The sequence below is a fragment of the Nelusetta ayraudi genome, unplaced genomic scaffold (genome assembly GCF_046127955.1).
Source record: "Nelusetta ayraudi isolate G7.1 ecotype Tasmania unplaced genomic scaffold, CSIRO-AGI_Nayr_v1 ptg000026l, whole genome shotgun sequence".
NCBI lineage: Eukaryota > Metazoa > Chordata > Actinopteri > Tetraodontiformes > Monacanthidae > Nelusetta > Nelusetta ayraudi.
This window is the reverse complement of record NW_027466076.1, coordinates 1,114,953-1,135,979: the sequence shown is the minus strand read 5'-3', so window position 1 is coordinate 1,135,979 and position 21,027 is coordinate 1,114,953. Positions and strand designations below refer to the sequence as shown.

General features: G+C 52.3%; 2 protein-coding genes across 2 annotated transcripts; one reads left to right on the top strand and one right to left on the bottom strand.

The window, feature by feature from the left end:
* Positions 1 to 69: 69 nt before the first annotated feature.
* On the bottom strand, positions 70 to 17,153 carry spg11 (SPG11 vesicle trafficking associated, spatacsin). Its single transcript, XM_076028750.1, has 40 exons — positions 16,815 to 17,153; positions 16,243 to 16,436; positions 15,916 to 16,149; positions 15,335 to 15,584; positions 15,086 to 15,223; positions 14,377 to 14,768; positions 13,825 to 13,970; positions 13,128 to 13,251; positions 12,874 to 13,029; positions 12,581 to 12,756; positions 12,321 to 12,497; positions 12,003 to 12,074; positions 11,771 to 11,901; positions 11,276 to 11,454; positions 10,982 to 11,168; positions 10,521 to 10,724; positions 10,310 to 10,416; positions 9,724 to 9,869; positions 9,476 to 9,640; positions 9,330 to 9,396; positions 9,054 to 9,216; positions 8,701 to 8,900; positions 8,443 to 8,551; positions 8,077 to 8,236; positions 7,657 to 7,917; positions 7,373 to 7,573; positions 6,496 to 6,603; positions 6,241 to 6,409; positions 5,944 to 6,158; positions 4,620 to 5,352; positions 4,076 to 4,221; positions 3,778 to 4,000; positions 3,518 to 3,652; positions 3,277 to 3,410; positions 3,046 to 3,165; positions 2,076 to 2,244; positions 1,877 to 1,953; positions 1,223 to 1,378; positions 614 to 765; positions 70 to 453 (listed from the first exon to the last, which is right to left on the bottom strand). Exons 1-40 carry the CDS (start codon positions 16,994 to 16,996, stop codon positions 279 to 281), a joined length of 7,233 nt encoding a protein of 2,410 aa, XP_075884865.1. The 5' UTR covers positions 16,997 to 17,153; the 3' UTR covers positions 70 to 278.
* A 487-nt stretch (positions 17,154 to 17,640) lies between these two features.
* On the top strand, positions 17,641 to 19,910 carry ciao2a (cytosolic iron-sulfur assembly component 2A). Its single transcript, XM_076028752.1, has 5 exons — positions 17,641 to 17,878; positions 18,408 to 18,572; positions 18,816 to 18,865; positions 19,105 to 19,150; positions 19,541 to 19,910. Exons 1-5 carry the CDS (start codon positions 17,752 to 17,754, stop codon positions 19,639 to 19,641), a joined length of 489 nt encoding a protein of 162 aa, XP_075884867.1. The 5' UTR covers positions 17,641 to 17,751; the 3' UTR covers positions 19,642 to 19,910.
* Positions 19,911 to 21,027: the final 1,117 nt, after the last annotated feature.

The window sequence follows — 21,027 nt, the reverse complement described above, 5'->3', positions numbered from 1 at the left end:
CCTTGCAGAAATGTCTGAAGATCACAGCGCGGACAAACACAGCGGGAGGAGAAGCTCAGAATCTTCCGATTAGTCAGGAAATAAATGTCTTTAATGAAAAGTTTCACAGTGCGTCAAGTATTAGACATATATATTAAATGCTGAAAATGTTGTGAAAAATAGTTCTCGGATTCTAATTGATTGAATCCACGAACGACGAGTTAGAGCAAAAATGAGGATTTTTCTTGCTGTCACCAGCAGGGGGCGTCGGGGGAGGGGAGATTCAGTGGGTCAGCCAATCAGCTAGCCAGCCGGTCGTTGAGGTAGCTGGCCGTTTTGGCGTCCTGCAGCAGCGTCTTGGTGACATCGTACAGGTTCTGCTGGTAGGCCAGCCGGTAGCGGGTGTGCACATCATCGCAGTGCGTCAGCAGACGCTTTACGTTGGAAGTGACGCCGCTTGGAGCGCCCCCTAGCCTGGAACACACACACACACACACACACACACACACACACACACACACACACACACACACACACACACACACACACACACACACACACACACACACACACAAGGCGAGTTCAGCTCCTGATCTGATCCGAACCGAACCGGTGGCCGTGGCTTCCGACTCACTTCCTGAAAATGTCCTCAAACAGGGAGGCGGTCAGCGGGCAGTGGCGTCGGACCTCCTCCAGGTAGACAAAGTCTCCGTTCAGGACCACCTTCTGGTACAGAAGCTCAGCCCAGTCTGGCGTCACGCCGTACGCTTCCGACACAACAAACACCTGAGAGGATTGTTAGTGGAGTTCACTTTGAATGTGGTTAATGAAAAAACAAACAAAAAATACACGGCTTTGACTTTAGCTTGTCTATGGGAGCACCTTGAAAAGCTGTGTGCCAAATCACCCAATCCTTCCCTCTTCCCTACAAACCCATATAAGGAGTTCTATGAAGCTAGCTAGTGAACGTATTAGCCAATTTATAAAACCTTTGGGATACCACTCTTGGCACCGATAATAACATCATTGCAGTTGCATTATTAAAATGTCAAGTGGTCATAAATAAAAATAAGTGAATAAATAAATACTAATTTTTTTGTGACACTTTCCTTCAATACTATGATACATAAGGCCAGCGTGAGCGCAATGCATGATGGGATATATTGCCGCGCTTGTGACTATCAGTGGTATGCTGCCTTTAGCGATGCATTGTGGCTAATGTGCCTCGCTAAGGGCGACCCACCTGAAAGCAGCGCGGCAGCTCCGCTAGGGCGGCGGGCAGCTCGGCGGGTTGCAGGTTGATGAGGCGGAGCTCCGAGCCCTGGCTCAGGAAGTGCTGCTGCAGAGTCACCAGCTTGGCCCAGCGGACGCAGCGGGTGGCCTGACGGACGCACGAGTCCTGGAAACACACGACGTTCACCCTTGTATCTTGAGAACTTTCGACTGGGGTTGATTGCCACCTGCTGTCTCAGGGTCATACTTGCGCATAAACACGTGGACGATTTTCCAAGAGGTGCGCATTTAGGACCAGTGACTGTATATATGAGGATAAGCAGAGCCTCTGGATTTTAATCAAAAAGGGAGAAGCCAGAGAGTCGCATTCTATTGCTTGGCCAGCAGGGGTCCCCAGAGTTGGTTGCAATAAAAAAAATGACTGGCGGTCAATATGTGGGTGGGGGCCTTAAATTCACACTGTTATCAAGTGGTTACAATGTTTCTGTTGGTGTGAATGGCCAGTTGAATCAGCCAATCGGGCTCTGATGTTCATTCTGTCTGATTTGGTCTACTTTAAGCAACAACAAAAAAATAGAACAAAATGTGGGTGTGGCTAAAATTTAATAACTCTTTATCCCTCAACGGAGTCAATGGAAAAAAAAAAAAAAAAAGGTGGACGTACCTTGGAGAAGCTCTCTGCTGCGTCCCTGAAGAGGCCGAGCGCTCTGGCCAGCGAGCTCTTCAGCTCCTCGGTCACCACTGTGGAGGACAGAAGCTCCGGGTCACAACCGTCACTTGTGCTCTTACCTCATTGGCCCTAGCTCCGCCTCTAGAGCTGCCTGTAGCTCCGCCTCCAGCCCCGCCTCTAGCCCCTGCCTCACCCCAGTCCTCCGACTCGATGAGCTTTAGTTGCGTCCGCGCCGCCATCTCGTGGTTCTCGCCGATCTCCCTCCTCATACTGAAGCACAGCGCCACCATGTTGTGCTTCTCGCTGTCGCCGGGCCGGCAGCGCTTCAGGTAGTCCAGCAGCGCCGTCTTCAGGCTGGAGCTCTGCAAGGGAGCGAGGGGAGGGGGTCACTATCTCGAGTAACAAGGCTGTGAATTCACAATTCCAACTTAAACTTGGAAGCGGTTCTTATTGGCAGTTTACGTGGGTTTAAACCAACATTAGGTGGCAGTAATGAGTGGAAATAAGGGAAAAACATTTGGGACACACACACACACACACACACACTGGACTCACATGTAAAATTTGCCTCACGTTTCGATACGCTAACACACACGGATGTGAGCGGGGCTTGAAGGGCGAAATAGCGGTGAGTCCTCACCAATGCGCCAGGATCCAATAAGGATCCCAGATGGCAGCCCAGTCATTCCAATGGAGATGCTACTGTAGCTAGCTTGCTAGCGCATATGACGATTAAGACCACTTTACTTCCAGAATTATGTAGCAGTAGTGTCACTTCCCCATCATGCCCCTCTAACTCACTTGACGCATAAACCAATCGGAATGAGCCAAGCAATTAGAGATAATTATTTTCCACTAATACACTTGGAATATAAAACACTTTTCTGGGGATTTTCTGGCCTTTAATTTTTTTTCCGAAGATGACTTAAAAATCTGCGAGAAAACAGCGAGATTTATTACCAAAAATGTTTTAGGTCAAAGGTCGTCCAGTCAGCCGTTTTTCAGACGTTTATTTTTGTATTGTGGTCTGGGGAAAAAACGTTTTTGGGCTGTATGGAATTTAGGCTGCAGTACCTGAAGCGGCCACTGGGGGAAAAACATTTGCAGCGCTGCCGAATTAGAAGTCCAGTATCCAGGTGATTTAACACACTCATTTTGCTCACCTGTCCTTTGCCCGTGTCCAGCTTCTTCCTCAGCAGCGCCTCAAAGCTGTGGCTCTGGTGCAGCAGGTCGAAGATGTAGGTCATCTCGTTGTACCTGGCGACGCCCGTCAGCACACGCACCTGCGTTCGTGACGGCCGCAGGAAGACGAGTTGAAACAAAAACAACACGGAGGGGAACGAGTGAGTGTCGGGACAAGTTTAGGATTTTTCCTGGCTTTTGTGTGGAGCTACCAAGAGGCCGTAGTGCTCCCCCGGGGCCAGATGGGTGTGGCTAATGTGGCGGGCGATCTGCAGGACTCGGACGATGCCCTCCATGTTGCAGGTGAGGCTGAAGCAGTCGTGGGCGACGATCAGGAGCTCCACGACTGGAGAGACATAGAAAAATATGAGCTGAAAGTAAATATTTTTTGGATTTCCTGCAAGTGAATCCCGTGTGAAGCGAGATCTGAACTATGTGACGGCGTTGACTCACTGCAGCTCAGCTCTCGCAGTGGGACGGTGCTGAGGTTCTCCAGCAGTTTGACCCCCACCAGGTTGGGGTCGTCGCACAGCCTGATGAGCTGGACCAGAGAGTCCCGGCCCTCCGACGGCCGGAACACCTGCCGCTCTGCAGGCACACACACACACACACACACACACACACACACACACACACACACACACACACACACAGTCAGTCCCAGATTCCCCTTCCCTGGTGCTACTCGCCCTCCCCGCCACCAGGGGTCTCACCAGGTTGCTGCAGCTCCTGGCCCAGCGAGGTCGTGGTGGCCGTCAGCAGCCCGCGGACGACGGCGGCGGAGACGAGCTCGGCCACACAGTCCGGAGAGAGGGCCTGAGCGCGGATGAAGGCCTGGGCCTTCCGGAACCTCTCCGGCTGCTCCGACAGCAGCAGCTGCTCCAGCACCAGCCGAGGCTCCTGGCTGCACATCTGGCTGAAGGAGCACTGCAGCTCCTGGAGCAGAGAGGCTATTCAGACCGCTGCAAGGAGGAGGTGGTGGCGGTGGCGGCGATCAGGACCGAGCGTTACCTTGGACAGCTGGTACAGGCTGAGCACTCGCTTGCAGTAGGTGGCGCCGTGGCGACACCGGTCCACCAGCTTCTGCAGCTGCAAGGTCACCTGGTCGTCAGCGGGCGGCAGCATGGCGAAGGACGCCAGGCTGCTGGTGGAGGACGCTGGCGAGGGAGAGAGAGAGAGAGGTTTGTTTTTTTCCTTCATGAAACGAGATTCTGAAAAAAAAAAAAGATGAAGAGTTTTGAAGATGATTTCTTGCAAAAGAATTTTGAGGCATATACGACCCAAGCGGTTGCATAGGGCGCCCTCTGGTGGAGGTGGGGGGGGGGGGGGGGGGTGGAACTGAATTCCCCTTCCACTTTTTTTTTGATGGGGAAATTACATTTGTTACTGATTATTTTTTTGATGGGGTGCAATTCAGTCTCGTTTTATAGATGAGTCAGCCAATCAAATCAAATCAAAAAAATATTTGTAATATTTGAAATGTTTGTGTGTGAAACGACTCCTGATAGAAGAGGCAGCTATCGTGTTGGCGGGTGAAGACGAGGGCGGAGCTTACAGCTGGTGAGGCTCCTCACGCCGGACGCCGTCTCTGGGTCCTCCTCCACCTCCTCCGGGCTCAGGTCCCCGGTGGCCAAACCGCGACACTGCAGCGCCACCAGCAGGTCGGGGTGGCGCAGGCCGAAGTAGCGGCACGCCCGGCTGGCTTCGTGCACGCCGCCCTCGTCCAGCAGCTGTCCAATCAGAGCAGAGAGAGCGGGCTGCTCCTCGGCGGTGAGCGGCGGCTCCCCAGGCTCCGCCCCAGGCGCCGGCAGCCCGTCCAGACGGAGACACGCCTCCGTGTTGAGGCCCGGCAGGCCCGACGGTGAGAACTCCTTCATCAGCAGGTCGTACGTGCTGAGCTGCGGCGTGGCGCCGCCGCCAGGGGTGGCGGCCAGCGGCGTGCTGAACACGCTCTCTCTCTCCAGGGCGGCGGCCAGCAGGTGGCGCCGCAGCCGGCCGAGCCACAGCTGCTTCTCCAGCCGCTCCAGCTGGTCGACGGGAGGCGGGTTGAGCTCGGCCAACCAGCGAGCGGCCAGGCAGAGCAGCAGGCAGCGCTCCTGCACGTCCAGCAGCTCGTCAGTGACGCCACTGCCGCCGCCGTTGGCCTGCGACAGGAAGAAGCCGGAGGCCGACGATGCCTCGGCGCCGTCGGCCTTCAGCTGCTCGTGAGACCTCTTCCAGAAGGCCGCCCGCGTCTCCAGCCTGGCCCACTGCCGCTTGGCCTTCTGGGAGTTTGCTTCCTGGAGGAGCTGAACGGAGCGAACGCAACAGTCAGTTAGCTGTGCGAAGAATTCAAATAGAGGGCAGGAAGTACAGAAGTACAGTACAAGCCGATGTTACTCATGTTATGTTGTTGTTGCCATGTGAAGAGGGTACTGCTAATAAAGCTACAAACAACTACACTGTGGATTCACCTTTATTCTTATATTCAGAAAATACCACATTTTTCATGCGTGTCCCTGAAAACATCGACTGACATTAAACCAGTCCGTGGCACAAAAAAGGGGTTGTTGGGGACCACCGTTGAACAGATGTCAAAAACCCAGTTAGCTAGCTAGGCTAGCTAGCTCTGATGATGGCTCCTCCTGACTGTGGATGTAGGCTTCAAATCCACTTTTTACAAAGCTGTTCGGTGAGCTTTTTACATTTCTCACCCTTGTGAACAACAACCTTTGGAACTCCTTCTTTTTCTCTATGCAAAACGTCAGCATTTTTCCACGCAACCCATCCTCAGAAACCTGCTCTCCATCTGAGTCACATCACGTGAAAACGCCATATTAGAGCAGAGTTGTGGCTGTGACGTCAGTGGTGGAGTCCCGCCCCCACCACTCCCACCTCACCTGGCTGAGCAGGAGGCCGTGGACGGACAGGCCGGCCAGCTGGGCCACCTGCCGGGCCTGGCTGTAGCGCCCCCTGGCCTGCAGCGCCTCGACGGCGGCGAGGAACTCCTCCTGCTGGTCGGAGGGGGAAGTGCACTGCAGCAGGCGGGGGGACAGGGAAACGCCGGTGCCCTGCAGCAGCTGGCTGAGCTGGCTGAGCTTCCTGAAGTCTGGGCCTGCACAGAGAAAGAGACACACACACGTTGTGGGTGAACACCGTCTACTTCCTGGAGGAACCTCCTCACCCTTGTTGCTCACCATTGGACTTGAGTAGCTTGTCCACGTCGGCCAGCAGCTGCAGCAGCCGGTGGAGGTCGAACTGGGAGGAGCAGCGCTGCAGCACAGTGAGAAGCAGCACCGAGGCCTGGCTCTCCACCCACTGCAGCGGAAGACCACCAGGGGGCATCGTGCTGCCACTGTTCCTCAGCTGCACAGGAGGAGTGAAGAGAGGACTTTATTTATTTATTTACCGCTGTAAGAGGTCGCAGGCGTCAGCTCCAACGTAGTACTTACAGACAGCAGCGTCCTCTGGAAGTCCAGCAGCTTCGCTTTGGCCTCGGAGAAGTTGCGGTAGTCGCAGCACAGCTCGAACATCCTCAGCACCAGCACCAGGGGGCAGTCCTGAGAAACAAACAACAATAGCAACATCTGGGTTTTCTCATCTGGTTCCAACAGGTTCCTACGGAGGAGTATTGCATTCACTTGGGAATAAAAGCTCTGTTTTTCGGGGTAAGTTATTTTTATGGTTGGTTTTTCAGGGTAATTTTTTCCTCGTGTTTTTTTCAGGATCATTTTCTAATCTATTAATCATTCTCTATTCATCTTTTTTCCCGAGTTTAGAGAGTATCTGAAAAAACTGAATCCATTCCTTTATTGAGACCTGGATATAATGGAAGCAAACTGGGCCAGGTCGTTTAGTTGAATCAAGTTTTACTTTGACCTGGGTTTAAGACACTGGGAGATTAGTCCCGCCTTTAAGTCACATAATGGTATTAACATTAGTTTGTCGACTTTACGCAGGCACCTGAGGACTTAGCGGTCGTTTAGGAGGAAAGCTCATTCAGATCTCCCTGACATAGTGATGTTTCTCCAGGATCAGTTGGACATGTATGGCAGGCTGACTACGTGGTGACCCAAGAGACGATCAGGAGGCTGCTGAAAATATTGGATCTACACGCTGCGCAGCTAAGGCGCCGGAAGCGCCTACAGCGGCGTATGTACCGGAATCCTGGTCCAAACGGTTTTCTAGCGGTATTTCGAAGTATCACGATGATGGAAAACAGGGAAAAAATAAACAATTAGCCCGAAAAACAGTGCTTTTTTCCCCCCAAGTGAATGCAATACGCTTCCACAGGTTCCAACTCCTCCTCCTTCTCCTTGTTTTTTTTACCCTCTGAAAGAGTTCAAAGCCTCGTAGGAGGGGCTGAACTTGGCCCCGCCCCAGCAGTGTCCGCCAGATGATTGACAGGTCGTGCAGAGTCCACTCATGGTACTGGGGCGATTCGAGCAGGTGGGAGGTGGCTTCAGTGGCGGCCGCGTCGTCGACCGAGGTCAGCAGCCACACGCACAGGCAAGGCAGAGGCCCCGCCCCCTGTCAATCAAACACCAGGCCAAAGATAATGAAAACATAAGTTTGTTGGAGGTGCCAGTGGTACACAACCGCCGTCTGCTTACCTGTTGGCAGGCGGCCATCACGGCCAGCGTGGGCCAACGGTGCAGCAGCGCCTCCTGCAGCAGGTACCTGCAGGGCTCCGCCTCCTCCAGGCTCTGCAGGAGCACCTGGAAGAGTTCTGGTTGCTGGTCCGAACCCCCGCTGGACTCGGCCACGCCCACCGAGCGCGACTGGCCCCGCTGGCAACACAGCTGCAGGTCCTGGAAGGCCAGGTTCAGGTGGGCCTGGAGGGCGGGGCCAAACTGAGCGGCCAATGATCTCACCTGCAGGGAGACGCAGACAACAATGAATGAATAAATATTGCCCCTAGTGGCACAGAAGGGTATGACAAGCCCAAGCAAGTTTGAATTAAAAAAAAAAAACATACTTCTGAGTCCAAGTTTGATGAGTGTGTGTGTGTGTGTGTGTGTGTGTGTTCTCACCTGCTGGGGTGGGAAGTTGTGCAGCTGGACAAACAACAGGAAGTGGATGTACTGTCCGTCCTGAGTGCAGTGTGCGGGGTAAACGGAGCTGAGCATCAGATTGTGGAGCTGACAGAACTGCACAGGAAGTGCCCACTCCTGGCCGGCCTCGTAGGACGACCTGGCGAACACACACACACGCACACACACACACACACACACACACACACACACACACACACACACACACACACACACACACACACACACACAGGCTTGTCAAAAATGACAAGAAAAAACAAATCACAGTGAGGGCTCCTCTGAAGGAGAACCTGGTAGTCAGGATGCTAATGCTAAGCTATCTGATTTCAGATTCAGCCACTCCACCTGCTGAAGCCCTTCTGCTCCACTTGTTCCATCACAGCAGCCTCCAGGTAGCCAATCAGCTCCTCTGCTGCTCCAGGCTCCGCCTCTGCCAGCTTCACCCCTAAAGATGCTGAAAAAAAAAAGAAGAGAGGAAAATCAGCATCCCGACTGAAACGCTGCAGATATGCTGCGTTTACTATGCGCGTGTGTGTGTGTGTGTGTGTGTGTGTGTGTGTGTGTGTGTGTGTGTGTGTGTGTGTGTGTGTGCTGCATGTATACCCAGCGTGTGTGCATGTTGCTCCTTGGCTGCCTGTGTGTTCCGGTGCTGCAGGACAGTGTTCAGGGCTCTAACGTCCACCCTCAGCTGCAGGCCGCAGACTCCCAGCAGCTCGCAGAAGCAGACGCTCGCAGCCGCCACCGGTGGCTGGTTGAAGCACTGCAGCGCCAAGTGGTACACCTGCTGGCGGGCCCGTTGCAGCCTAACACACACACACACACACACACACACACACACACACACACACACACACACACACACACACACACACACACACACACACACACACACACACACACACTAGTCAGACAGTGGGGCGGGATGGCTGTCGGTCCGCCAGTCGCATCACACTCACAGCAGCGGGACGTCGCTGCAGCCGTTCAACTGCTGCACCAGGAAGGTGGCGAAGGCGAAGGATGGGCGCCCGTGCCGCAGATAATACAGGAAGTCCAGGTTCTCCACCAGGGCAAAGCGGTTGACTAGGTGGCCGCTGGAGAAATGCGGCAGCTCCGAAGTCTCTGCAGATGGAGAGAATTTCTGTCAGTAACAAATCTTTCCTTGAAGGCGGAGCAGCATTAGCGTTAGCTCGGTCTCGTGTTGGTGTTAAATGGTCATGAGCGCTGAGGTTTACCAGTGGAGTTTAGCGTGTTCGCTGTCTGCCAGCCAAACAGTCTGGAAGAGTCCAGCGGTTGCAGACACTGGAAGGGAAAAAAAAACAGGAAACTGAAAACAGGAAGCAGCCAGCTCACATGATACAGCTGGCGTCGGCGGTGCTACCTGCAACAGGTGGTAGAGGGAGATGTCGGCCGTCAGCCCGTGTCCTCGCGGCCCAGGGGGGAACAGCGCCGCCTTCAGTTTGGGGTGGGGCGCCAGCGCCATCTTCAGGAGCTGCGGGTCGACACTGGTGTCCGAGCCGCTGGACGTCTGGGCCGGAAGCAGCACCTGCGGCCAGGCAGCAGCTTCTCATTACTTCATGTGTCTCCAACTCCTGGAGCAGCTGCTGCTGCTGCTGCTGCTGAGCTCACCTGGTCGATGCCTCCAGGGGCGAACATGACGGAGGCCAACGCCAGCAGACTGTGTCCCTCCAGCAGCAGGCCGCTCAGGGAGGCCTGGCTGCCCGGCAGCAGCACCTGAGCGCTGGTCAGACTAGCCTGGAAGAGCAGCCCGGGGTCTGCAACCACAGCACAGGGACACAGACAGCTAATGAATCCTAATGATATGGCAGAGTGATTTTCACTCTGCCAGTGTCTTTCGTTCCCGCCTCTGAAGTGTCAAAGCCAATCAACAGCCACTTTAAATGTTGATGTCAAATGATTATTGGCTCGCAGACGTTGAGATTTAATCTTCTGGATATATCGGAATTTGACACTGAAAAACAATTCAGTTTTTGTTATTTGACAGGATCAGAGGAGTTCAGCACCTGGCACTGGTCTCAGCTCTATACAGGTGGGAGCACTTCTGATTCCAGGGTGAAATGAGTCAAAAAACAACAAACAATGTTCTCGTACATGACAAGATTTTCCATAGGAACCAGACAAGGTATGGTGCTGTAAAAGTTAGTGGCCGATTACAGCTTATCCCTTCAGAAGAGCCAATCCCTGCAAGCCCTACCTGACAGGTCTCTGCTGATCTCCTGGATCCTCACCAGCATCTCCAACCAGGGCTGGCTCTCAGACACGCTCCGATTGGTCAGCAGGGGGCAGTTCCTGGGCGTCAACCTTGGGGAGAGACATGCACACTCCATAACGCAGCAGCAGCAGCAGCAGCAGCAGCAGCAGTGTGGTGTGTGTGTAGAAGCTGAGCAACCAACGTTCTCACACACCTGTAGTGCTCCAGGTAGGTGTAGAGCAGGTACTGCAGGCCGTGGTCCAGGCAGAAGGTGATGAAGACGGCGTGGAGGTCCAGGCCCTGCGCCGAGCGGTACTGAGGGATGGGCGGGGACGGTGCCATCACGCCTCCGTCCTGGGCCAGCCGCCACAGCAGCTGCTGCAGGTCGGCCATCTCCTCCGGGATGAAGAGGCCTCGTCTGGAGAAAGAAGAGAAGAAGAAGGAGGAAGAGGAATGAACTGATGTCGGAAGAGACATTGGAGATCCCCTGAACAGGTTTCGGATGGCACTGAGAAAGATGCAAGCAGACCAATCATCGAAAGGGGCGGAGCTAAAAGCAGAAAGAAGAATTTCCTCCCGGAGCCTCCTAATTTTTTTCTGGAGATCAGAAGTTGTTGGTGGGTTTGCTGAACCCGTCTCATGTTTCTGTTGCATGCTGGAAGATTCACCACGTACCTGGCCAGCAGGTCCAGGATGTTCTCCCTCAGGTAGGTGCTGCACACCGTGTGGTCGTTGACCAGCGCCGGAGTCAGCTCGGGCCACTTTAAGGCGGCAGAGTTCTCAATCCAGTCAATCACGCGACGGCGGTCATGCAGCGCGGTCAGGTAACGCCACAACACCACCGGGTCACAGGAGGTCAACTCTGCACGACGCAACGGGGGGGGAAGGTCAACATGTCCCCGACAACCAGGAGGAACGAGGTGTTCAGGAACGAGGTGTTCGGGGATGGCTGGGACGTGTGGACTCTACCTGTGTGCTGGAGTCTGGACAGGAGGACGGCCGTCTGACAGTTCTGGTCCCAGTTCCTCACCCAGTCCAGACGCAGCTCCTTCCACAGCGGCCCGGCGTCCTCGCGCTTCCTCTGTCCCAGCAGCCCCTCCAGAACCTCCTCAGCAGAACCCGACTCCTGGTGGACCATCAGGAGCGACCTGAAGAAGAGGAGATGACGATGGGGAAAATTAAAAAAAACAACAAAGAGGGAACAACAGGGAAGGAGGGAAAATACTGAGAAAATAAAGGAGTCTTGCAACATGAAGCTTTTAGGAATTCTGTAAATAAATAATGCGTTGCATTTAGACCTCCGAAAGCTAGGGGGCAGTACTATCTACCTCAGAGTGACGTCAAAAACAGACCAAGAAACTATTTATACGTCCAGAATTACAGATCTGGATTGTCACGGCAAACAAACATTTTTCCATGCGGCGCTCCGAGGGAAACCGGATCGAGCTCTACCGGCGACTTTACCTCGTTCGCCGCCTGTCCTCCGCACTGCAGCGGGCGGCGGCCAGCGAGCCCAACGCCTCCATTCGCCTCATGAAGGCCACGCTCTGCAGCTCACCGTCCAGGAAGTGGCCTCGCTGCGACAGCGCCTCCACCTGCCCCCTCCCGACCAAGCAAAGAGAAGACATGAGAGGGGCGACGGGGCGAGGGGAGGGATTGTGAGAGCGTGCGACCGGCTTTGGGGCCCTGAACGCACCACAAACTCCCGCAGGTCCTTGTCGACGGTGTGCAGGCTGATGCTGTGCAGCTGCGTCCTCACGCTGAAACCCTGCAAAGACGCAAAGCACGGAGGGTGAACGTTGAGGGTGTGTTGCAGTACCTCCTCCACACACGTAGGGGGCAGCGTAAGAACAACCTCAGCTGCTTTCACTGCAAAACTGTAGATAACAAAAGCTCAATAGTCTGTCAGCCTTGTTGAGGTACTTCCTGTCCATGGACCACGTGATCAGCAAAATGATAGATAGATAGATATATATATATAGATATATAGATATAGATATTAAGGTGTTCTGACCATATTGGTGAGAAGCGTGTCGGCCGTCTGCAGGTCCCGGCGCTGCAGGCAGGACAACGCCAGGCGCAGACCCTCCATCCTCAGGACAGAGAGGCGTGTCTCCGCGTGCCCCCGCCTCCGGAGGACAGCCTGAGCTCTGGGGATCTGATTGGTCAGGATGGACCAACGGATTACTTCCTGTCGAGCAGACAGGCAACAGTTAGCAATCGGGGCAGAAGAGACAGTGAGACGACCCGAGTGAGAGAGCGAGAGAGCTCCACCTCCGTCTGCAGCCCCTCCCACTCGTCCTCTTGCGCGTCCTCCTCTGAAGCGCCTTCCAAAGTGGAGGCATCGCCCCCTGCAGGCCAGGGGTACTTCACCATGTAGCGCCTCAGCTCGGTGAGGTAGCGGTCCAGAATGCCCACGCAGTCCCACACGTCTGCATCTGCGTCCTCGTCTGCAGGGAATAAGAAACCCGGCCTCTGTGTACTTCCACCACAAGGTGTGTGTGTTTGTGTGTGTGTGTGTGTGTGTGTGTGTGTGTGTGTGTGTGTGTGTGTGTGTGAACTCTTACGGTGTATGTTGGTCAGCACCAATCGGATCTGAGTGTTGACGAAGCTCATGGTGATGTTGAGCAGCTGCTCGGAGAACTGGCGGCTTTGGGCTTCGCTGTTTGAGTCTCTGACTGCCGAACACAGCAGGTCCAAGGCCGGACACAACTCCTGCACCCCTGCACAAACACACACACACATGCTCACTGTTAGAGGAGGTGGCTGGTGGCATGCAGTAGAGCTGCAGCTGCTGCTGCTGCTGCTGCTGGAGACCTACTGTGGCTCAGGCTGCTGCTGCTGCTGCTGGAGGCTCCCGGCTGCTCGGCTGCAGGGTTCAGGAGGTTCTCTTTGCTCTTCAGGTAGAACTCCACCGTGTCAAGTTGACGGTTCTTCAGTCCAGCCTGGAAAAAAAACCCCCAAAAAACGAAAAAACAGAGAACAGGGATTTCTATTAGCTTTACCACATATATTCGGCTCTGCCAACATAGGTGGCGCTATGTCCCATTTCAGGCTTCAGGCCATGGATGTATTCTAAGAATTGGATACCAGATTGGCAATGTGGCAGACAAAATCTTCATATGGCCGCAAAAGCATTATTCCACATAGACCGCAATACAAAATAAATGGCTTGTAAAACAGAAGATCAACTGACAGGACGACCTTTGACCTGAAACATGGTTTATAATAAATCTTTCAATTGTACATTTTAAAGTGGGCTTTTAATCTTTCCAAAAATGTATAAAGACTAGAAAATCCCCAAAATCGGTTTGTTCTGATTGGCTAATGTGTCCTAATACGCTTTACGGGAGTTACAGAGGCATGATGGGATGTGACACTACTGCTATATGGTCTATAGGGCCGCATAATAAGAAATTAAACCTTTTTCACCGTATGCGCTAGCTAGCAAGCTAGTGACTCCACTGAAATGAATGGGCCACCATACTGGACACTCGATGGGATGTTTGCCATCGTACCTGCAGCGAGTGGATGGGGATGGAACAGCGCCCCCAGCTGTTGAGGTTGCAGACTGCGTCCACCGTGGCCGCTTTGCCGAATAACATGAGCTTGCTGAGCAACTCCTCCTGGGACACGGAGAACAACACCTGGAACAGGCCGCTCTCTGCAAATGGTGAAGGGAGACGGAGGGGAGATTAATGCGGACAGAAATCACAAAGAATGTGAGATGAGGTGGCCAAACGTGACGACTGTATTCAAACACTGAGAAGATTTACATCAAGTCGACAAATCGAACACAAAATTAGCTTCTTCCTATTTCTTTCTTTTCTTCCTATTTATTATTTCACACCAAAAAAGAAAGAAGAACAGAACCTATTGTATATGTATAGCTGTGTTTCTTGTTTAATTATTGTATTATTGTTTACATTACATTATTTTTTATGATTTTTTTTATATTGCTATTTTTTCTTAAATTGCTTGAAATTAAGTTATAAAAAAACAACAACAAGTGTTTGCTTGTGTCACCACAGTGGGCGGAGCTAAGTGGGCAGGGCCCAGTGTGCACATACGCTTCAGCAGCAGCCGGTGCTGTCGCTCGCTGCACCGCTGCACCGGCGCCGCCTCGTCCTCCGCCTGGTGGTAGCTGACGGCGCCGGACTCCAGGTCCCACAGCGCCACCGTGGTACGGCGGTTGGCGGCGGAGGTGAAGGTCAGCTGGGCGGAGAACTCGCACACGGCGAGGGCGGAGGGTGCGGACGCCTCGGGGACGGAGAAGGTCACCGTGGCGCCCCAGGGCGGCGCTCTGCTGCGGGCCGAGGACGCCGCCGCTGCCCCCAGGTGGGGGAGGGAGGCTGACCAGGGGGTCCTGGCGGAAGGAGGGGGAGGCGGAGAAGAGGAGGAGCAGAAGGAGGAGGTCTGCTGGGTGGCGCTGTAGAGCGAGGCCAGGCGGGCTTCCCAGGAGCTACGAGAGAAGAAGTTCATGGTTTTTAACTGTTATTTGAAGGGGTTTGGATCAACTAGTGCGGTTGATTACTTCTTGGTTTACTCAAATCAAGCAGTTTGGACTTAAGAACAGTCCAAAAATGAAGAGCCAAATTCGTTTTTTCACATTTCTATGAAATGAGAACATAAAACAAGACTGTCTTGTTTTACAGCAGCTTTTATATCATTTTGAGTCATTTATTCGAGCTGTGTTTTTCCAATTTGATGCGTTTCTCTCGTCGTTATTGCAATCATTACTAGGTTAACCATATCCAGTGGGGTTATTCAGTGATCTACCGGTCGGGGCTGAAAGTGGCGCCAAGCGCCGCCAGGCTGCAGCTGGAGCTGGACAGGCTGTCCTGGTCTGCGGGGTGTGGAGACAGGATGGAGGGGTGGGAGAGCGGGCCGGCGCACAGCAGGTGGCCTGGAAACGTCCTGGAAAACACAAATTTGACAATGAAGATCTGGATTGTTTTTTACCTCTCCATGCAAAAAAGCTCCAAAAGCTAAAGAGGAAGAAGGCCTGAGCAACGAAAAAAAAAGAACCTGAAGTAGTGGCTGAGGTCCACGGCGACGGCGGAGTTGGCCTCTGTGATGGCCACGGCGGTGCTGAGATCAGCCGACACCTGAAGGAGGCAGAAGGAGGAGGAGGGGGATGAGGAAGAGGAGGCGGTGGTGGAGGAGGAGGAGAAGAGTGGAACGGCCGAGAGCAGGTCGTCCTCCAGCAGCCTGGAGCAAAGGTAGGCAGGGAGGTCGACGGTGGCGAGCAGGCTGCCGTCGGAGCTGCTGCACACGGCTGGAGGTCTGAGTTAAGGAGGCAGGCTGATGCTGATGAGACGAGGCTGCTGCTGCTGATGCATTCACCAGCCGGTTAGAATTAGCAGGCAAAAAACCCAGCAAGTATGGACAAGATTAGTGTCAATTTCCTGTCTGTACTGCAGCCCAGTTCAATGCTAGCATCCTTAGCGGTGACCTTAGTGATCTTACATCTCATTGCTAGGTTGTTAGCACAGCTTAGTTAGCACTGGTGGCTAATTGTAATTTAGATTTTGTGTGCTCGGGCTGTTTAGGAAGCAACAAGGTCGGGCTGTTTTTGTGTTTTGGTTGTGAGGAGGTCAAGAGGATACAGACGAGGCCGTTGGCGTGCAGGACGAACAAGGTCTCTGCGCAGAGGACGCGGTGGACGGCCGGCAGCTCGTCGTCAGACAACTGGAGGCGGCAGCAGCAGGAGGAGGATGTCGTCTGCAGCTCCTCCTCTGCCTGCTGCCACTGCAGCTGCAGCAGCCAGTCGCCGTTCAACAGCAGCCAGCAGTGGCTGGCTGCGAACGACAGCAGCTGCACCGACTGCAGGCGGCACACATCTGGGAAAAAAAAGATGATACAACAAGGAAGGTAGTGGGATCAATGCAGGGTCCTCTGATTGCCACGGCAACAGCAGTGATGGTGGTACTCACCCTGGTCCTGCTCTCTGACAGCCTGCAGCAGATCACCTGCAGGACACTCCCACACGGAGGCCAGCGAGACGGAGGAGGTTGAGGAGGAGGACCGCTCGGACTCCACCTCCAGCAGCTTCAGGTCCCACTGGAGGCCGAAGGCCAGCAGCCTGGAGCTGCGGCCGCCATGCACGGACACCTCCTCCCAGGAGAAGCTGCAACCAGAACAACGTTTCTTGACGTGGGAACAAACAGTTTTCCTGAACAACATTCATGTTCACATAAAGCCCGGAAACAGACAGAGCTGCTGCAGAGCAGATTGACCAGTAGAAGAGAATAGAATTACAATTTTGTATTTAGTATTGTGATTAGTCATGATATCAGTAACCTTGTCTTTAGTGTGTGAGAAGGTTGGAGCTAAAAACACATTTTAATAACTGCATTTCTTTTTCTTTTCTTTCTCTAACATTGCTACTCGTCTCGTGCATGAACTTGACTCATTTAGATTCTGCAGCCAAGCATCCCGAGACGACACTCGTTTTGCGGCGAAACCGACAACAAACAGGAAGTTCCGGGTGCTGGACTGAACTCACTCCGAGTAGCAGCCGTCCACTGCGAACGGACGGGCCTCTCTGTCGGCCGGGTCCCACAGCCGCAGCCCACCGCCGGCAGCCAGGCAGCCCAGCAGGGAGCCGCCGGGCGCCAGCTCGGCCTTGCGGATGTCGGCCACCGGGCCACAGTGGCAGTTCTCCGGGATGACGCACACCTCCAGCATCGTGGCACCGATGACGTAGCGCCGCTAGCAAGACGTCACATAACAAAATAATATTGTAAAAATCCAACTTCTGTGTACATATGCAACACAAATCCAACCGCGGAAGGAGAAACACAACAGTGCCTGTGCAGTCACATGACCGAGTTTGTCAGCTGATGCACTCTGACAAATGGAGAAGCTGTGCAAAAGTCGTTATAATGGAAAGACGATATGACTGATGGTGCGTGTGTGTGTGTGTGTGTGTGTGTGTGTGTGTGTGTGTGTGTGTGTGTGTGTGTGTGTGTGTGTGTGTGTGTGTTTTAAATGATTAAATCAACAAAATATACGGTTCAGAGAGAATATTAGAATAATTGCTAAAGTGAGATTATTTACAGTTAAAATACGATTACAATTAGAGAAGTTTAAATACATAGTTGATGATGCTGATTAACACTACTGTCATACTAATATACTGTCATACTGTCCTTGTATATAAATATGCTACTCGGATGATATTTTATTTGTTTTAATAATATAATGCGTATTTATGCAACTTTTTAAACGTTCAAAACAAAAAAGCCCAACTACTATTTGTTATCGATTAGTCTTGACTGAGAAGAAGACTTCCCCTAAAGGCGGAAGTGAGCCCGGCCACGCCCACGCTGGTGTTTACCGTTAGCTAGTAGTAAGCTAGCAGCTGCTGATAAAGCGTCTACGGCTCGTCCTAGGCGTCATCCTGCCCTAGTTCCCTCTCCGACCATGGCGCCTCGTCAGACATGGAGGTAGTGCTGAGCCTGGCCTCACTGACTATCACCAAGATTATACACTTTTCTGGTCTTCTGTCGGACGACAGGAATGTCCTGAGGAGCAGGAATATGGAGGAGAAGGCTCTAGAAGTGTATGGTGAGGAGCCCGGCCGCCGGACGTCATATTTGTCCGGATAGAGACTGAACCGAAAGAATGAACTTGCCAAACGACGTCGGTGTCACCTGCGCTGCAGACACCGCTGTTTCTTGTTGTTCTTATCAACCTGTTGAGAAATCTGATTTAAAGACAATGTATTTGTTGGTTAAACGCCATTGTGTGCCTTAATTAACAGTTTGTTAAACTGTTGAATTAAAGTTTGAGAAGTTGTGGTGGCGCTCGTTACTGGTTGTTGACCTTCTACTTCCGGTCTCTGACAGCTCGCACTCGTGCTGATGCCAAGTTCTTTTTTTCCCCCTTTTTTCTTTTTAATGGAGTTTGAACGGACTGCTTGCGTTTGGCAAGAGGGCATTAACAACAAAAAAACAACAGCAACAACAATAATAACTGTTTGTTGCTCCACTGGTGTATAATCCAGTTGACGATTCAGAATCTTGTTTGTTGCCGCAGAGGGTCCAGTTTTTTTTGTGTGTGTGTCCTGATCTCCGCTGCTCTCCCGTCCCGTCAGATGTGATTCGGTCCATCCGGGACCCGGAGAAGCCCAACACCTTGGAGGAGCTGGACGTGGTGACGGAGCAGTGTGTGGAGGTGCAGGAGCTGGGCGACGACGAGTACCTCATCATTATCCGCTTCTCGCCCACCGTCCCGCACTGCTCTCTGGCCACTCTGATCGGTGAGACACACACACACACACACACACACACACACACACACACGCACACGCACAGATTCAGTCATCCCACAGACAACCAACCGTCTGGGAAACAGTTCCGCCCTTCCTCTTCCCATTCCAACATCACCCAACCTTTGACCTCCAGTCGCTTGACTTACGTTTCCCACCAGGCTTCAGAGCCTCTGGCTCTGGCTGGTCCTGGTCCTTGTTGTGATACCATGTTGCTTTGCTCTGTGTCTGCAGGTCTCTGCCTGCAGGTGAAGCTGCAGCGATGTTTGCCCTTCAAACACAAGGTCCGATATGAGACGAGTCTGTTTATTATTGTTGCAACGTTTTCCTGTCTTATATTCTTGCCTAGCGTCACAGGAATTTAAATATTCAAACAAGTTAATAAAAACAAATGAATAAGCTCTATTATTTATTCCCCTACCGCCTTTAAATAATACTGCTTCTGGAAATCGCAAACTAAATCACTGGCTGAAATCATTTGAAATTGTGCTGAATCACATGTGTTTTTCCTCTCTGTTCTCAGTTGGAAATCTACATCTCCGAGGGAACCCATTCTACTGAGGAGGACAGTGAGTCTCTGCATGTTATGTTGTGTCTTGCTTCAAAGTGGCCACCAAGTCAGTTGGTACCTGTGGCTTTGAGAACATGAAACCTCTGTCCAGATGTTTCCTGCATTGTAACGTCCAGCGTTTAGAATGTCTTGTTTTTGTTTTGTTTTTTTGCTTAGATTAAGCCAGCTAGAACTCTGAATGTTCAGGGATCTGCTGCCACCTTCAGTTTAGGAGGTTCATAAAAATGGTGCTTGTGTATTACAAGTTTAATTTTAATTATAGTCAATTAGTAATTTTTTGTTTTGCTGAAAGTAGATAAAAACTTATGTTGTGCTTTATTTCTTTATTAATTAATTAATTTATTAATTATATATTTATCTTTATCTATTCATTTATTTATTTCTCCAGTAAACAAGCAGATAAATGACAAGGAGCGAGTGGCGGCTGCCATGGAGAACCCCAACCTCAGGGAGATCGTGGAGCAGTGCGTCATAGAACCAGATGACTGAGTGCATGTATGTGTGCATGCGCACATATGAGTCTCAGCCCGCTGTGCGATGGTTCATAAGGAGGAGAGCAGGCAGCAGGATGGAGGCTGGAGAGAAGATGGACGCAGCAGCTGCAGCTGTTTGTCTCCACCTGCCAGAGACTCTCGATGAAAGGACCTCTGTGTTTTCACCCGTTCTTTTCTAAATGCTGCCTTTCAAGTCTGACGAAGTTTGATGCAAGTATTTTGATGATTATTTTAATAAAAATCAACTGATGTAAGATAACGAAAGGCTGATGTTGATTCACTAAACTTGACCGGACTGGGTGTGGCAGGTCTGTTGGACAACAACACCAGAAAGGACAAAAACCATCCAAGTCGCACCATTCCAGCTCAGGTTGTCTGGAGTTGAGCTACAGCATGTGTTACCGCTGGCCACCAGAGGGCAGTGTTCCCTCTTTTATTTTTCAACCTTTCATGGATGTCGATGGGCTGAAATCACCATGTGCATACAGGCCTGCTGCAAGAGAACCAGCAGGCCTTTGAAGCTGCTTGTTCTGGGTCAGGAGGTCCAGGGCCAGCCACTGAAAGCATCTTCAGGGAGGATGGAGAGGAGGGGTGGGGCCACAGGATGGAAGAAGCTGTGACCCAGTGCCCAGAATCGCAATTAAACCAGCTGGGGATCCGCCAGACACATGGTCCCAGGCTGCCTGGTCCAGTGCCCATCCAAACCACCAAACTAACTACCAAACTCCTCTGTGCTCGATCTCTCCTAGATCAGCGTTTCTCAACTGGTGGGTCGCGGAGTGGATTGGGTCACAGCTTCATCCGTCCAGGTCCAGACTGCACGGTTACTGATCTGAGGCTCCACTCGAGGGTTTTTGTGCCATGCGTTTACCATTGTTGTCGTCTTTGCACCACCTTGTATTTACGAAGTAGAAGTTCATGGTTCATAGTGTTTCAGCAGCATGCTGCCCCCTAGGGACCTGGCATGCACACTACAGCAGTTCATAATAACTATACACACACACACACACACACACACACACACACACACACACACACACACACACACACACACACACACAACGGCATAGCTGGGCAGACCCACAGCATCTGCTTGGTTGCCATTTACACACATGCTGTTCCAAGGAAGCAGATCAGCCTCTCTTGGAGTCTGCAGGCGAGTTGTCCACCACTGGAACGCTGCAGATTCGAGATCAGAGACGTCTGGAGGCAGCGGGGTTCTATTATCCTGCTGACACCAGGAAATGTCAAGAGAAATGTCACATGCACGCACACACACACACACACAGAATGAACATTAACACAAGAACAGCTGTCGGTCTGCAGTTCAGCTGTGATCTTTTGGCCGAATCTCCACGGCCTTTATTGAGCCCCGCGGCGC